A 19,353-nucleotide genomic window follows, 5' to 3' on the forward strand; every position below is an offset into this window, starting at 1 on the left:
GTCCGTGAGTGGAGAGGGAGAGAAAGATAGGAAAAATATTGCGATGGACACGTCACTGAATCAGGGGCACGATTCTCTAGCTGCAAACTGCGAGATCTGTGGTTGAAAATGTTCCATGGGCCACAATGAAATGGGTTGCAGACAACTTCAGTGTTGAGTAGGCAGATGTCCAACAGGAGGTGGTGTGCGAGACCTTGTCATTGCATGAGGTATGGACTGTGACAAGTCGCAAAATTTGAGAAAAATGACAGTTGTAGTAAGTCTTTCAAACTTTTTCTTTGCACCTTGATAAGACAAGCAGTCAAACATTTTAAACTCTTGAATTTTCTTCTCCCTCTTGAACAATGAGCATTGCAGTGAATGAGGAGGGTGCAGTTCCAGACAGTTGACACACTGAGGGGGTTGGTCACAAGAGCGGCCATCATGGGATGCCCATCCACATGGCCTACATATAGCCTCATTAGAACAGCTAGAGGACGTGTATCCGAACCTTTGGCACTTGAAACATCTCATCTGAGGAGGAAAGTAAGGCCTGACATCATACCTAAACACCATGATCTTAACTTTCTCAGGTAAAATGTTATCTTCAGAGACTATTATGCTTTGGTCCCTTCTGGATGCGGCCAACAAAATGGACTCCATGTCGCACCAGATTAGTACACAACTCTATCAGTTTGTAGCATCAGGTCCAGATGGAAAATAACACCTTGCATTCTGTTAAGTTTGTTACAAGGAGAAATGGTGACTGGTATATTTCCTAACTTGAAGCAGGCCTGAAGTGCCTGTTACTGGTTGGCGTGCGACGTTTTGATCAGCAAAGATCTATTTCTCATCCTCTCTATTGCCACAACCTCCCCAAACCAATCTCCAACATTTTCAACGAAAGACGTTGGCTTCATTGAAGCGAAAGAGCCGCCGTCAGTGCGGGAACAAACCAACAACTCGGCAAGCCATCCACTTCCATTTCTCCTTGCCTGATTCTCATCTTGAGGCATGGTCAATGACAGACGTGCTGTAGGATTATAATCTTTTGCATTAAAAGCACAGTTCCCGACTGATAGAAAGAATCATGTTGGCATGGTCACTATTAAGTTGGACCCCTTTCATCGCAGATCATCCACCCTGATGCCACTCACTCCAATCGGAGTTCTCCTCTTGGGCACTACCCCGCCAAGGCAAAGGCCACCTGGAACAGTAGCCATTCCCCGGAGTCCCGGTACTCTGAAGTGGACGGGCACCTACTCCTTGGCTGACACAGGGAGGTCAGAGCTTAGGCATCAGCAGTGCAATCCCTGCATTGTCTGGGGGCTACCACCAAGAGGGTACCTGACAATCACACCACGACGGATTGGCTACCGAACTGGATTTTGAGTGCAGAGGTAGATCCAGTTGATTGGTAAGTGCAAAAGATAATAGTGCACAGTGGAGAGATAACGCAGCACAATAAGGAATTCTTCCCCACATATCCTGCACTTCTGTGGAGATCAAACCCAAAAAGGGGACCAGAATTAAAAAGCCAAAAATTGTGGGGGGAACAGTGATAAAAACGTGAAAAGAGCAAAAACCTTCAAAAGTCCAAAGTACAAACCAAGGTAAGAAAACCTGATTCCATAAAAAAAGTCTCCTATTAGTCGCCTCTTATGACGGTGAAGGAAGGGGCGTGGGTCTATTCTAACCCCTGACAAAGGAGGGGGTATTAGGTTACAGCTCCAACCAATTTCAAAAACAGAGATTTTGAAATTTCAGCAGGTGGAATAGCAGCTGTATAAAGGGGTCAGTAACATTACAAAGGGCATCCGAAACCAGGTGATGACCTGGCTGATTTATAGGTTATATTGGACTTCAAGATGACAACATTCACCACTGCTGGAAGAGTTGCTACAATAATACGGCTTGTTATTGCATAGTGTTATTTCTTGCTGTAATTTTTCCTGAGTAAATAAGTATCATTTCCAGTTCACTTGATTGCTGAACTTCTGCATGTACTATACACTGGTCTATAAGAGATTGGTGACTAGGATGAAAATCATCTTTGCAAGATCTCTTTCCATGACTGACGATGCTGTTTTCACATTACTCTCCTCATTTTCATCATTGACACTGAGGGTAACCAATTTTCTTAGTCTTGTTCTTGTCCAAATATTTGAATAGGTGGTGATCGCAGCATATCCAGTCTCATCTGACCTCTGGCCATCATCCCCTCCTGCTACCTGATGCTGCCTCCTATTGTATCCATGCATTGCAGCCATGGCAAGCCCTCTTCTAACAGGTGGCCCTGCTTCAGACAAAGAAATTGGCACTGAAATCCTATTTTTCACTCATTCCAGTGCTGCTTCTCCCAGTCTTGCCCCATAGGTGGTTTGGCAATGACGCACTACATTTTCACCCTCGGTCCCGCTCACTGAAAGTTCTTCTTGCCAATTAGATCCGCTACCTTTGCTTCTTTAGCTCTAGTCACACTTTCTTTCTTTTTTGTCCTTGTCCTGTCATTTGAATCGAGCTCTCTGTTTGCCTCCGATTCCACCCCTCATCATTTTCTGCCCTGGACCTAGCTTCGCCTCTATGAAGTTGGGCTGCATACACCTGTGGCTCTCCCAGACGCAGACACACACTGCACTTCTCCCAAGGTAGGTATGACTCCCACGTGAACACCCAGCAATCTCTTACCTTCTGGCATCCAACAGGTGGTGCCATCACTCACCCCCACGAAAGAGAAGGGGCACAGCCTCTGCAACAGTGACTCTACGGCTCTGGTGTCTCATTCCCCGAGGGAGTAGAGGATGCAGGCTCTTCAGGTACTAGTAAGTTAGCTCTGACATCATCTCCCCAAGGAAGATGGGATATAGTATCCATGCCCACATTCTAACTGGACTGCAAACTCACACACACACACACACACACACACACACACACACACACACACACCGCTGGTGGCGTAGCCTTGCGCATCATCCACTATTGGCACAGGCACCTGCAAGACAGCTACAACGAAAACAATGCCGGGTAGCAAGCCAGTACTACTACTACTACTACTACTACTACTATTACTATTACAATGCAGCTTGTCATGCCAGGAACTCTGCATGCCACTACCACAGGCACTTTTCTCGCCAACAGGCACCATTCTAATTGACAGTAAGTGCACATGACTGTTCCCCTCTACAAGTCACGTGCCTGAAAATAGTCCATACTGTATAGTCCGCATCTCAGCAGTACTGAAACCTGAACACGGCCTCCAAGAGTCAGTCCGACAAAAAAGAGACAGGTCAGAAAATGAATGATACAGAAAACTAAAAGGGAGAGAAGAAAGAAAGTTACTGTGAAGAAATGCTGAGGCCAAAGAAATTAATGTAAATTAAGACCAACTGGGTGGCAAGAACCAAGGAAGTGGGGGTGACAAAAAGCTGTTCTAGGTTAGTGGGCAAAATGTCTGACAGAATCGACCACACTTCAGGACACAATTTTAGGACGTCATAGCCTTCATCATACTGAGTGACAAGTGGTGTACTCCGAAATTGTTTTTTGGAGGGATCAGCAGTACCAGGATGGTCGGGTCATTATATCCAGTGAAGGCCAAGGTGAGAATGGTAGTGTATTGCTGTGAAAAGTCTGCACCTGAACAAATGTTTGCCTTGAATGCCAAGGCTGTATGGGAGAGGACATTTGACATGGAAAGGATGACAATGATCAAAATTTAAGTACTGTTGTTTGTTAGTAGGTTTAATGTGGACAGAAGTGTGTAGTTGATCTTCAGTGAGGACGAAATCAATTTCAAGGGAAGTGGCATGGGATTCAGAATAGGATCATGCGAAATTTAATTGGGACAATGTATTTCGAGTCAGCCCTCTCAATAAGTCCATATGGCAAAGATGTCGTAAATGTATCTAAATCCAACCAGGGGCTGAAGGCATATGGATCCCGGGGAAGCCCCCTCCCAAACAACTCGTGAAAAGGCTGGCATAGAAAAGTGCCATCCTGGTTCACATGGCTGTGCATCTGTTTGTATGTCTGCCCCTCAAAGGTAAAGTAGTTGTTGGTAAATATAAAGTTAATTAAAATGAGCAGGAAGAATTTTGTAGGTCTGGAATCAGGCAGGTGCAGACAGACCATCTACATGGAGGATATCAGTATAGAGGGAGGTGGCATCAATGGAGACAAGCAAGGTGTAGGGTAGGGGTGGGACAGATACAGATTTCAGACGCTCTATGAAATTATTGGTGTCTTTAGTATAGTAGGAAGTCTTTGAACTAGTGTTTATCAGATAAGGGTAAAGCAAACCAATGACTGGATTATATGCAGAACACTTAGAAAATGTCACAGGTCACTGAACAGACTGTTTGCCCGCATCTTCTGGAGTACTGCTGTGCAGTGAGCGATCCACATCAGAGAGGATTGATGGAGGACATCAAAAAAGTTCAAAGAAAGGCAGCTCATTTTGTATAATCACAAAATAGGGAAGAGAGTGCCACGGATATGATACATGAATTCAGGTAGTAGTCATTCAAACAAATGCATTTTTCACGGTGGCAGTACCTTCTCATGAAAATTCTGTCACCAATTTCCTCCTCAAAGTGTGAAAATATTTTGTTGGGTCCACTTCTATCGGGAGAAATGATAATCTTAATAAAATAAGAGAAATCACAGCTTGCACAGAGAGATTTAAGTGTTCGTTTTTCCCGCATGCTGTTTGAGAGTGGAACGGTAGAGAAGTAGCCTAAAGGTGGTTTGATGAGCCCTCTGCCAGACACTTAATTGTGAGTAGCAGAATAATCATGTAGGTGGATATTTAGATATATCTATATGTTCAGTGGGTGCTTTGAATCCAGAAACTATGGGATGGCCAGGGTGACTGGGTTTGTGGATCTTGGGGAAGAAGATACACGGTGAGGGTGCATGGTTTGGGTGGAATGAGGTGTTAGTCCCTGTGAGGGGCCTGAGGTTTTAAGGAGGGACAGCAGGTCAGTTTAAATCAGAGTAATGGGATCTTGATGGCAGATGCTAGACATAGAGGTGTAAGACAGTTGGCGCAGACCTTCACTATTTACATACTCCCATCAGTCAAGTACCACAATGGTAGATCACTTGTCTGATGATGTACAATGAAGGAGTCATCAACTTTTAGGAGCCGAAGAGACTCATGTTCTGCAGAGGACACTTAGCAGTGGTGGATCAAGTTGGGATAATGGTCAGAACTGTTCAAGGCAAGGTTCAATGTCAGGCTTGCTGCTGAAATGGTTTTGGTTTGCAAAGTGAAATTGTATGTCAAGGAAAGTGGATCCTTCACAAAAGCAGCACGATTAAATGCAGGTTTAGATTTGTAAGTGAGACTGTTGGATAACACAGGTAATTCAGGAGGGAAGAGTGCTTCAAATGAGAGACAGAAAATGCTGTACTGTTGAGACTGGTCCTTGGATCATCCTTCTGCACCCATCTCCCTACCCTATGGCTCCTACTCCTGTGACTGTCACCACTATAAGACTTACCCTACACACTCTCCTACCACCACCTATACCAGCTCTGTAAATGGTAAAAGACATACTATCAGAGAGAGAGAGAGAGAGAGAGAGAGAGAGAGAGAGAGAGAGAGAGCGCTATGAAATGACACGTCATATACCAGCTATGTCGAGCCTTTTACATCAGCATGACTACCACCAGGTATCAGTTAGGATGAATGGACATAGACACAATGCTCTACAACATGACAGTTGTGACCTTGGTGCCTGTTTCACCACACATGCCATTTGTATTCTTCCCCCAGGCACCAATTTCTCAGAACTCCACAAGTAGGAACAGGTGCTGTAAAATGTCCTTGGTTCTCCCCACCCACCTGGCCTCAATTTACATTAACGTCTTTGCTTTCAGGATTTCTTCATGGTAACTATTCCTTTCTTCACTCCGTCTTTAATTTTCTGACCTATCTATTTTCCCACCAGCCCCCCCCCCACCCCCCAATCTATATCACATACAATGCACTCAGGTTTTCACTTTTATTAACTTGTGCATAATGTCTTGGCAGTAATTTTTATCTTGTGTATTACCTGATCTTCCACCATTAAACTCTCAGGTTTCCACATTTTGTCCAGTGCAATCCCCAACAATCAGTCTTTCCCTCTCATTCCATTCAATAAGTCTCCCCTGACCCAGGGTTCTGGGTGTCTTTTTCGAAGTATACCCCTTTTCCTAAACCTCACGAGTCCTTTTCCTTCGCACCTCTTCCTTCCCCTTCAACCCTTTTGCCAGAAGAAGAAACCACTGCCTCCGAAAGCTTGAAAATAATAGTATTTTAAATGTGTGTGTTTTCCTGTCACCACTGGGTGAGTGGATTTTTTTTTTTTGTCTATGCCAATTACATTACATTTTCCAAAATCGTTTATTTTCATTGACAGACTACAGATGTAAATGCAGAAATGGCAGAATTTCCAAGCAATTATTTTCTACCATTTCAGAGCGGGTTACAGTGAAAATGATCCCTCAAGAAACTGCATATAATGAATGGATAGTGCTCTCCACTCACACCCAGAATCTCAGTACATTTGGCATAATTGCATGATTAGATCAATGTCAGAAAGGTCTGTAGTCTGCACACACAGTCTATCCTCAAAAGAAGGTTCACTGTCACAAGTCTTGTCTGCAGACACTCTGTGTGTATGTCAGAATCAACCCTCAGCAGCATTACTGGTGACACCACATTGGTTTAAAGATTTTGCCATAACAAAGTGGCAGCCAAATTACTGGCTCTTCCCATGTGAAACTCATCTGACAAAATTGAAAAGAGTGAGGAGTGTAGGCAAAAGAACACTGCAAACTTTCTCTATTGGAAATCAACATTTCACCACCGTAACAGTTGGAGAAATGGAACAATAATTACAGATTGTACAACTCAGTAGGATTTACTAAGCCTTAAGCAAGACTCCAGGCATAGCTGCAGGAACCTTTTTCCAACATGAAAACATACCCTCCACAAAGGGCATACGAAACACTAGCCATTTTTAAGAAATTCCAAATCCAAAAACGTACTATTCATACCTGCCCTCGTACAATTTTCTCACTCTTTCCAAAATTGGAAACAAAATATGTAGGCAACATTTTGAGATCTTGGAAGCAGCAACACTACTGTTGTTTTGGAATATGCACTAATGGTGAAAAGGTTAGTTTGAGAAGCACAAACTTTGACAATTTCTCAAAACTTTTAAAGTGGCCTTTAATTTTCACTTCCCGCAGAGACTTGACTTACACGTACTTTTATGTAGTCTAAAGTTTCATTTGCAAGGGCATTCATGGTTTTTATGACACACAAAACTATGAACATATTCTTTATAATTTTAAATATAAACTAATTCACTAAAATTGCTTATTTTAAACATAACCTAATTCACTAAAATGACTTATCTTACACACAGGTTTGAAAAAGGCAATAATGCAAACAAGGTCTATTTTGTTTTTTTCCAAGATTCAAAACAGCTTTTGCAAATAATCTATTAGTACTTCTCAGTACTGTAATAAATGGTGACATCACACAGTAACCTTCAGTCTCACACTGAAAGTGTCAAGTAAATATGCATAGCACACTCTAGTCTCCTGGTAAGCACAGTTGATCGCTATTATTCACTTTCTTGAAGCTGAGGGTTACAACCCAGCAAAAAGTTATCGATCTCTGAATAAAATGCACAGTGAGAGGTTCATGCATTGTTATGCTGTGCAGTAATGGAGCAGGAATTTGGCAGTGGGATGTGCCAACACTGATGCTGCTGGTTGTAAGGAAAGGAAGTTTGTGCATTCTGTACATCTTTTGCATGCAGTTGGATCAGAAGATAGGGGAAAGACATCTAGTGCCCTTCAATGTTTCAAATGAAAGACATCACATCAACTGTCTTTCAGCCCAAACTAAGTGTCTAGTGATTTTATCTGTTTTGTAAAATGAAGTAGTAGTTGTGAGAACAATATTTCAGTACGGAGTTTCAGACCACTGTTTGGAAGTAGCTAAACTTACAGTTTGTTGCCATATATAACAGCAGTCAAGGAGAACTAATACCGTGGTATGGCAAACATCTGAATCATTTCGACAACTATATGGAGTAGTACTACTTATGTGTACCCAACTAAGGTGAACAAAGAGTGTTCTTTTATCACATGTAGTTTTATTTTTCAGCTAATTGCTCCCTTGGGGGGAAAAAAGGGGGGGCCAATAGTACATGTATAACTGAGATAATCAATACAGATAATACAACACTTTTTTAAAAGCAAGCATAAAATTTAGCTTCCAAGTGAAAATGTATGCACATTTCATTGTATGTTTGGTTATATTGTAAGTCAAATGGGAAACAGAAAAGGCCATACCTGTAATAGGTTCCAAACCAGTTGAGAGGAACATATAACTGTATAATGTACGATGCAAACAGCACATAATCTCCAACTGTGAGGCCTTGCTTTGCAACAACCATATGGACACACAACAATGATCCAGCCAAGAGTCCACCACAAATTATAATGTTCTGAAGAGTGTTCAAGATATTCAAAGTTATCAATGATTTCCATTCTTCGCCCTAAACAGAGGTACCAAATAGTAACTGATCACTTCTTATTATAAATAGTGTTACTTGTACACAGCAAAGAATTATAATAGTACACTTATTTATGAGCACAGACCCAGAGACAGTACGATGTGGTAAGATCCAATTCTATGGCAGGGAAGTAAGCTAAGTCTAGTACATATCTACACAACAGATAAAAATCCGTCATCAGCTATACCAGGCAGTTTGCATGATTATAGCTTTTAGGCAGTGTTGCACATCTGTTATGAAACTACCAGGCTATTAACCCATTTCTGTACCTGAAAACTTTTGTAGGAGGAAAACAAGTTACACAATTTACAGATAAATGGTATACTGAACTCTCCTCTGCAATATAGGATACCATATTACTGCTTTTGTCTAAATGAGCTGGGCAATATGTGGAAGTATCACGTGTCAACAAAATATGTTTTCTGATTACTTTCATTAGGTAACAGCTCAACAACATGGTTTTTGGGCACTGAATCCACAGCTGACCTCTCTCTTTTTCTATCACATACAGCTTTGTCACAATATTACTTGGTTGTGAACTACAAAATTAGGATTATGCATAACAGAATGAAAGAAGGGCCGAGTGAAACACAAGCTAACCAGTGCAACCATCATCATCATCACAAAAATTTCAACTTTTCTATTAGGATACAGCACAAAAAAAAAAAAAAAAAAAAAAAAAAAAAAAAAAAAAAAAAAAAAAAAAAAAAGGCTACTTTCATTACAAAACTTTTTTCATCATTGGCCTATGTACTGGGCACATAAAAAATACAAAATATGAATGGAGAACACTTTCAATGTCTCAGTTTCACCACCTTATGAACAACACTTCTCATGTCATATCAGTTGTTTTGAAAGCATATTATTTAAACTTTATATTTATTTCCTTACTGTGTTTCTGTTCCCTAGATCTGAAATAAAAATGGAATACAACCAAAGAGGTTCATTGGAAATAAATGCCATGGGCAATCTGTGAAAGCTCACCTTGACAGTAATGGACATCTCAAGTGGTAAGTGCTTTTGAACTACATAGCCAAGAACTCTCATTAGTTAGTTAGTTTCTTGTTCTAAATGCGGGGTTACTTTTTTAGTGCGTGCACACCAATTGAAGTGGCAGTTTTACCAAACACAGACGCAATCCTCAATGAAAGAAAAATGTGCAACAATATAATAGCAGATGGCTGCTAACATACTGTGACACATTTTGCAACATTATTTCCCTGAATCTTTGGGTTTAATGTCTTTAACAGCAAAGGAAGCACAAAAGAACAAACCAAACATTACCTCTGCATGCATGGGCAACACGAACCTTTTATTAAGAAAATTGTGTGTGCTTTTGAGAAGAGTAGAGGAGAGCTTGTTTTGAGGCCAATTCACACACAAAAAAGTGGAAACAATGTAAAATATGGACCAAATTTAGATATTGTGTGAAGAGGTGGAGAATAAAGGTACAATTAACTGTTATAGGAATGTGAGAAATGTTGCAACATTAATATGAAAAGCTACGTGATAAAAAGCAGTAAATGAGAAACACAATATGAGAAATATTTTCAATATAGACTTAAAAACCTGAGATTAGGCACTAAAATCCTTCACTTCCCATGAAGGAAAATTAGGCGGGTTTAATGTCCCATCTATGCCAAGGGCATCAAGAGACTTGGTAGGAGCTCAGAATGGAGACAGAAATCTGCTGTGCACATTCAAAGAAATCAAACCGACATTTGGATGAAGTGACAAAGGGAAGTAAGGGAAAACCTAAATATGGATGGCCACGAGGAAATCTGAACCCCCCCCCATACACCTAAATTCAACTCCATTGTCTCACTTTCCATGGAAAACTTACAGAAATGGAAGCTTCAAATGTTGAACACTGTTTCAAATACCGGTCAGGGGCAAAATTTAAACTGACTGTAAATTGCGCTCTGAAGAAGCGTTTGCCGAGTAACTGTACTAAGGATGGTAAACACCCACAGTGGTTAAATAAGAAAATTTGAAAAATGCTGAGTCACATGTTTATAAAATGATCAATGCGAAAAAATAAAACTTCCACCATCATACATTAGCAAACAATCTTGCTGAGAACCTTAAAAATTCCGGCCATAAGTAAAATTGCCAAGCATGTCCGAAGGCAGGAAAAGCAAAGCTGAAGTTCTGAATTTTGTTTTTAAGACCTCGTTCACGTAGTATAATGCAGGCATACTGTTGTTCGACCATTACACAGACTTGTGTGGAGGACATAGAAATGGGTGCCCATGGCGCTGAGAAGCAACTGATAAGAGTTGAAAGCAAATTCAGTATAACCCCACTTTTATGTTCCCGGAATTAACATTTTCCTTCTACAATTTACACATTATGAATAAATGTTTGTGGAGAAAAAATGATGTTGGCTGTCCAGTAGTGTTTACAAATATTATGTGGTTAAGTTTCTTGACACCAGGGCACTCTACTCAGCGAATCTGAACCGGTAAACGTGTAAAAGTTGGAGCAATTCGTGCCCTATCTCCCACCGCTGCCAAGCTCTACTTGGCGTGGTGGCTGATGTGAGTAACTAGGCTCGTTCGAATGAAGATATTATGACCAATCACAACCATTTCCAAACTGTCTCTCGTGGACAAACCCAGTTTCGTGACTGTTGTGATCATCGTGACACCTCTGTCGAACCATACTTAGAACGTTTCAGCGTGTGGCCACTTGGAGCGCTAGTTGACACCGTCATTCACTTTGCGTTGCTCAAATGTTTTTACTTTAAACACAGCGCCGGTTACGTATTTTATTCATGCTGAGCAAAACGTGTTTCAAGAATTTATTCCCGTAATCAAGTACTGTATTTACTTATGTATTTTTTGTGATGTTACACAAACAAACAATGGGAGTGATAGTTGTGTTGCTTGAAACTGAAAGCTGAACAGTTTGTGCAGTTCATGCAGCTCATTCCTTGCTGCCATGAATGTACTCCCATTGTCACTATACGTGTTTGTACATACTTCATTGTGAAATAAATCATTGAAGAATAGCAGTGAAAACTTGAAAGGACTGACTAGTGACAAGCTCAACATATACTGCCGCAACATATATAGCTTGAAAGGGCAGACCAGTGAAAAGCTCAACATATACTGCCTTTGTTGAGATTCAATAAAACAACACTTTGTAGACCTTTGCCCTAGTTTTGCTCCTCTTTCCACTATTTCTAACGTATGTTGACCATCCACAGTCAATGCCACAACTAAGGGAAAGTCTGCTTCGTTCTACTCTGACTGAAGGAAGCTGTCATATGAGCTGGGTTGCTGTGGTTGCCTTTGAGTTATAGCATGTGTGTGTGTGGTTTTCTACATAACTGACGAGGCACAGTACCTGATAACCTCAAAAAGTCGACTACAGTGCAAGAAACGCAGAACAACACACATTCAAACACCATATAAAATATTTATTTACATGTTTGCACTTGACAATGGGAAAAATTCTCAAGAAGCATCATGTTAAGCATGAAAAAATACGTAACTAGTGCATATTTCATTATTTAAATAATAAATGACAGCTGCAGGCTTTGAAAAACATCTATTATGACATGAAATTGAGTCAAATGTTCCTACTTCCCACACAGTTATAGTTACACCAGCAGTTTTTATTAGATAATAAACCTCCATTAGATAACAAACAAGTCCATGACAAGTCTTTTGATGCCTGTTATGTACACATATCACACAAAGTGCAAGGGGTATCCTATACGTAACTTTTACAGCTTAAAACATTATTTCCCACATTTTACATTTTCCTGCATTTTACGCCCCCCCCCCCCCTTTTTTTTTTTTTTTTTTTTTAAGTCCCTTGAAAAGTGTAAAAGCAGGGTTTCACTGTATCTCCTGGTCTGGATGGAATCCCAGTTCAGTTTTAGAGTGTATTCTTTGGCACTGGCCTCTTACCTAAATTGTGATTTATTGCAAATATCTCACGCAGTGCAAAGTCCCAAGAGACTGGAAAAAAAGCACAGATGATTCCTGTATATAAGAAGTGTAAAAAGGTAGATCCACAAAATTGCAGACAGATATCTTCAACATTGGTTTACTGCAGAAACCTGAAGTATATTCTTAGTTCAAATATAGTAAATTTCCTTGAGACAGAAAAGCTGCTATCCACAATTCAGTACGGATTTGCAACGCATCACTTGTGTAAAACTCGAGCTTTCTCTTTTTTTACACGATTTGCGGTGAACCATGGATGAACGGTAACAGGCAGGTCCTATATTACTAGATTGACAGAGATCATTCATTCAATAGAGTGCCCGACTTTAGACTTACCAATGGTCCAAGCATACAGAGTAGGTTTGCACATATACAATTTGTTCCATGTTTTAATCAGTAACAGTACTCAATAGGTTGTCCTGGACAGCAAGTGTTCATCAGAGATGAAGATACTGTCAGGAGTGTCTCAGGGAGCGTGACAGGACTACTCTTGGCCTCTATATACATACGTGATCAGACTGACAGGATGAGCAGCAATCAACAACTGTTTGCTAATGATGCTGTACTTTATGGGGAAAGTACTGTCACCGCAGTGACCGTTGGAGGCTACAGGGTGACTCTGACAGAGTTTGTCTGGTATGATAAATGACAGCTTGCCCTAAATATAGAAAAATGTACATTAAAATAGACAAGTAGAAAAAACTATCCTGTAATGTTCGGATGCCATACTGCTTGACAGTCACAAAAATGAAATATCTAGGGATAACGTTGCAAAGTTATATGAAATAGAATGAGCACATAAGGTCGTTAGTAGGGAAGGCAAACTGTAGACTTCTGCTTATTGAGAGAATTTTAGGACAGTGTAGATCTTTTATAAAGGAAATTGCATATAGAACACAGTTGTGGCCCATTCTTGAGTAATGTTGGAGTGCTTGGGATCCCCACTAGGTCAGATTAAAGGAAGACAGTGCAGAAATTCATATGTATACCACTAGATTTGTTACTGCCAGATTGAAACAAGTAACAATCACAGAGAGACTTCCTGAACTCAAATGGAAATCCCTGGAGGGAAGATGACACTCTTTGCATGAAACACCATTGAGAAAATTAAGAGAATGGCATTTGCAGCAGACTGCAGAATGATTCTGCTGATGCCAACATATATTTCACGTAAGGACTGCGAAGACATGAGAGGATTCAGGGCTTGTAGAGCAACTAATGGAACAGGAAACTAAATGACTGATAGTGGTAAAAGGTACCCTCTGTCATACACCATATGGTGACTTGTGGAGTATGTATGTAGAGGCAGATGCAGGTTAAGGACTGACTCTTTATACCTTGCAATGCTGAGCCAACTGCAACACTATTAAATTATTCAGTGTTAATAAGTGTACTGTACTGGTGCAAGGTGCCCTCGTGAGGGCAGAGCGGCAGCGATTGACTAATCGCTATACGTAAGGATTTCTTCCCTGCCTCCACAGGTAGGACCTCCAGACAAGGGCAGAAGTAGCGGAGACAAGTCGTGACTGCCAAACCATGCAGATATACCTGTAACTTTGTCTCACAATGTAGTGTTAAATACACCGTCCACTTTTACCAACTATGTACTTTTATTTTTAATGTCACTTCCTTTGCAATGAGTGTATGCATTCATCTGGACTGTGGAAAGAGTGAGGCAGCACAGAATTACCGTGTTTTGTGCCTGCCTACATTTTGATCCTCTGGGTGCAAGTAACACTATTTGAAAGTGTTCCAGCACAAACATTATGTGCTTCGATTTGTATGTACTGCAAGCTATCAGTATAAGGCTACTGTGGCTGTGTGCGAGTCTCTGAGACTAGCCAGCGTTAAGAATTTCTCCCACGCATCAATAGTGAGGTATGCCTGCAGTAGAGCTCTCCAGACTACAGATTCCACAAGAATAGTGTTTTGGAGTGCATCTCAAGCCAGCAGACATCTCAACATCCTCACAGTTCCGATACCATGACAAGTGAGCAGCAATGTCTGTCGCCAATGCTGCCAACAGCTGCAGCCCAGTGAGCACACCACAGGTATCGCACCTTGCTCTGTAAACACTCTCGCTCTATTTTCTTAATCTATCATCTCCTATATTAACATCCTTAATCGTGGATTCTGTCGAGAAACGAAGTTTAATTAAGAAAAGAACAGTGATAAAGTCACAAGCGACTAGACTCTCCACATTTGTAAACCTCTTTCAGGCAGGATCAAATCTCAATGACATTAGAGTACAGCAGTCACTATTAAATATAAGAAAAGAAGAATACAACATCCAAACTCAGTGACATATTAACGATCTGGAAGAACCTCACCATAAAGACACGGCATCATTTGAAGACTTATGCTTACATATTGCATCAACAACAACGTCATTACTCTAGTCAAATGCTATCTGACCACCTCATTCTGCAAGTTCATGCAATGAAGCTCCCAGCAATTTCACTGCCAAAATTCAATGGTAGTGCTGCAGATTTTGTGCATTTTTTTCGGTATCTTTAAGGCACTAGTTATTAACAATAAGGCCTTAACTTACGTCCAACGATATTATTATTTGTCGACATGTGCCTCTGGTGAACCTCGTAAGCTGACTGAAAACTTACCAGTTACAGAAAGTAACTTTAAGATTGCCTGTGATCTCATTGTTCAAAGGTATAACAATCCCAAGCTAATTTTGATTGACGGGCAAAGAAACTGCTGAATCCATCCACCGCCAAAACTGAATCTGCTAATGACTTATCGATGTTAATCAACCATCTAATGAGAAATCCAAACACAACTGACGTCATGCAGGTTGGCATTCCACTCCACGAACTGTTACTATTGCAAGATTTGCTGCAACATATTAGTGCAAATCAGGAAACAGTGGGATTTTTAAAATAGCTGACCACATTTCCTTGTCTGAAATGTCTGGTAACATTTCTAGGAACTAGCTGTCAGAAATTAGACATTATTCATTTAGACAAAATCCTGCATCAGTCCCACCAACCAGCCATGGAGCATACTAACATTGCACAAGAGCACAGTTCTCGAGAAAGATTTCTTGCCACCGTTCTCAGTTGCAAATTCTTTAATTCAGTGCACAAACTAAGTCTGTGTCCCAAGTTCAAAGAGAGCGATATTGCAAGGAGACTAGACTTTGTGAACACACAAAAGCTGCTTCAATTGTACAGGCACAAATCACAGGCAGAAGGTATGTCATAATGGCAGCTGCCACATTTGTAACAAGCACCGCAGTACGCTACTGCATAAGGAACAAGAGAGTCACAGTGCCAATAAAAATCAAGAAGTGGGTATACCATCACAGCAAACATAAAGCAGTGTGAAAGGAAACCACCAGCATGCAGAAGTACTGTTATCAGCTGCCATTGTAAACAATGCCAACAAGAAAGGTAAAGTAAAGAAAAGTAAAGTATACCAATGCCAAGCACTTCTTGACAGTGCCTCACAAATGATCTTTAAGTCTAGGAGTTTAAAAGATTGGATGGGACTACAGCCTAACCAGCATCCAATTCCAATAAGTGGTGTCAGCAATGTTCATACCATAGAACTGTCACACACTTGCAAGGTGTACATTTCCTCAAGAGTAGCTGACTACCACACACATGCTACCTGTGCATTACTGTCATGCATAACAGGGCCACTCCCAACAACATCCTTTGAAACTTCTACCTAGCAACTTCCTAAGCACATAACGCTAGCAAATCCATCATTCAATGGAACTGGTGAGATTGATCTTCTGCTTGGAGCATCAAACTTTTTTTGAAGTACTGAAATCTGGTCAGCTAAAGACAGAGAACCAACCAACCTTATGGGAGAGTGTTTGGTTGGATTGTGTCAAGAAAGATACCGCCATTCACTCACATGTCACACACAAAGCATACTGTTGTGCCTCACATGCAACGACCACCCTAAGAGGTCAAACAGTATGGTAACAAGAAGAAATTAAGCCTTGTTTCTATGTACATGGAAAAAGAGTGATCAAGGGTGGAGTATTTTGTGAAATTAATCCAGAGGAAACTTAACTACAGGAGAACTTCACACAGCAGAAAATGCATTCATTTGTTTGATACAACAGCAAGACTATTACAAGAAGATTGAAGAACTACAGAATGGCCAAACAATCCCAAAGGAAAGCAAACTGCACTCACTTCATCCCTTTCTGGATAAAGAACAAGGTGTTTAGGGTGGGTGGCATACTGGAACAGTCAGAGGCTTCTTACAGTCAGAAGCACCCCACGATTCTTCTTCCTGAACACCACATACCTAAATTAATAGTCAGGTAAAATATCTTCATTTGTTACACACAAGACCTCAACACCTGTTAGCAAGCCTCAGACAAAGGTACTGATACCCGACAGAAGATATGTAACCAGGCAAGTCTTTTTGAGGTTATCAGGTACTGTGCCTCGTCAGTTATGTAGAAAACCACACACACACATGCTATAACTCAAAGGCAACCACAGCAACCCAGCTCATGTGACAACTTCCTTCAGTCAGAGTAGAACGAAGCAGACTTTCCCTTAGTTGTGGCATTGACTGTGGATGGTCAACATACGTTAGAAATAGTGGAAAGAGGAGCAAAGGTCTACAAAGTGTTGTTCTATTGCATCTCAACAAAGGCAGTATATGTTGAGCTTTTCACTGGTCTGCCCTTTCAAGCTATATATGTTGCGGCAGTATATGTTGAGCTTGTCACTAGTCAGTCCTTTCAAGTTTTCACTGCTGTTCTTCAATGATTTATTTCACAATGAAGTATGTACAAACACGTATAGTGACAATGGGAGTACATTCATGGCAGCAAGGAATGAGCTGCATGAACTGCACAAACTGTTCAGCTTTCAGTTTCAAGCAACACAAATCCACAACTATCCACCATAGAATGTGATAAAGTGGCATTTCATTCCACCTCAGGTACTGCATTTTGGTAGACTGCAGGAAGCAAGTATGTACTCCAGCAAGACACATTTAAAGAGGGCTGTGGGAAAACAAGCATTGGCATTTGATGAATTATACACAATTCTAACTCAAATTGAAGCATGCCTGTATCCCCAACCCACTACACAACTCCCTGATAAAGCAGATGAATTTTCATGCCTTACTCCAGCTCATTTTCTTATGGGTGAACCCTGACAACAGTCTGAGCACCAGGATTTCTTTCAGAGAAATCATCTAAACCAGGGAGTCATAACCAAAGACCATCTACAGCCTGGTACATTGGTTCTCCTGCAGGAAGACAATCTGCCAAACCTTGTGTGGTGGTGTGGGATCACTGCTTGCACATACCCTGATCCCAATCGATTGATGGAAGTTGTTTCAGTGCTCTATCAATGGGAACCTACAAACGAACAGTAAAAGATCTGTGTTGTTCCACCAGAATCATAGACTCTAGAGCTCAAAACTATTCATTTACTAACTGAATTTGTGTTACTTTGTGTGCGGTGGACATAATTTCTTCAGACATTTTAAATCCTTGTTTGTTGCGCCTAACTTGTGCTGTTTATGATTATTTATATTTGTGTAATTTATATAAATTAGGTGGGCGGAATGTTCTGCATCAGTGCAAGGTGCTCTCACAAGGGTGCAGCATTGACCAAACAGTACAATTTCTATCTGGCCTTCCACACGAGGGAATGGCTGTATGAGGGCAGAAGTAGGGGAGATGGGTCTTGACCACCAGACCACACAGATGTACCTGTAACTGTGTCACACAATGGAGTGTTAAATATACAGCCCACTTCCACCAACTATGAACTTTTATTTTCAACTACCTTTCCTTTGCAATGAGTGTATGCATTTGTGTGGACTGTGGAAAGAGCAAGGCAGCACAGAATTACTACGCATTTTGCAGAAGCCTACAATAAGAAACCCTATGAGAGGAAGTTGCTTACATACAGGGAAAATGTCAGTCTTCAGAGGCACCCTATGGTCCTTTATGTGAATCTTCACCCAGCTGACAAAATGCAATTAAGAATAATTGTACACTGGATCTGAAGATTACCTGTAACAAAGGTCAAAACTGTTTATCGGAATAGCCATACAAAGTAATCCAGGTGGTATTTGTCTTTCATTACATTCTCTCTCTATTACAACTCAATACATACAACTTTTTCTTACTCTCTGCGTGTATTCTACACAGAGTACGCGAAAGAACTTGCCCCCCTTCTAACAGCCGTGTACCGCAAGTCTCTAGAGGAACGGAGCGTTCCAAATGATTGGAAAAGAGCACAGATAGTCCCAGTCTTCAAGAAGGGTCGTCGAGCAGATGCGCAAAACTATAGACCTATATCTCTGACGTCGATCTGTTGTAGAATTTTAGAACATGTTTTTTGCTCGAGTATCATGTCGTTTTTGGAAACCCAGAATCTACTATGTAGGAATCAACATGGATTCCGGAAACAGCGATCATGTGAGACCCAACTCGCTTTATTTGTTCATGAGACCCAGAAAATATTAGATACAGGCTCCCAGGTAGATGTCATTTTTCTTGACTTCCGGAAGGCGTTCGATACAGTTCCGCACTGTCGCCTGATAAACAAAGTAAGAGCCTACGGAATATCACGACCAGCTGTGTGTCTGGATTGAAGAGTTTTTAGCAAACAGAACACAGCATGTTGTTATCAATGGAGAGACGTCTACAGACGTTAAAGTAACCTCTGGCGTGCCACAGGGGAGTGTTATGGGACCATTGCTTTTCACAATATATATAAATGACCTAGTAGATAGTGTCGGAAGTTCCATGCGGCTTTTCGCGGATGATGCTGTAGTATACAGAGAAGTTGCAGCATTAGAAAATTGTAGCGAAATGCAGGAAGATC

General features: G+C 40.9%; 1 protein-coding gene across 5 annotated transcripts in view; it reads right to left on the reverse strand.

Moving 5' to 3' along the window:
• Positions 1 to 19,353, reverse strand: part of LOC126470898 (ATP-binding cassette sub-family B member 6) — a 151,763-nt gene that overhangs the window by 74,252 nt on the left and 58,158 nt on the right. For all 5 annotated transcript variants that reach the window (XM_050098929.1, XM_050098926.1, XM_050098928.1 and 2 more), the window contains exon 9: positions 8,338 to 8,543. In XM_050098929.1, coding sequence (XP_049954886.1) covers positions 8,338 to 8,543 — 206 coding nt within the window. The remainder of the gene's footprint in view (positions 1 to 8,337; positions 8,544 to 19,353) is intronic.

This window comes from Schistocerca serialis, chromosome 3 (assembly GCF_023864345.2).
Source record: "Schistocerca serialis cubense isolate TAMUIC-IGC-003099 chromosome 3, iqSchSeri2.2, whole genome shotgun sequence".
NCBI classification, from domain to species: domain Eukaryota; kingdom Metazoa; phylum Arthropoda; class Insecta; order Orthoptera; family Acrididae; genus Schistocerca; species Schistocerca serialis.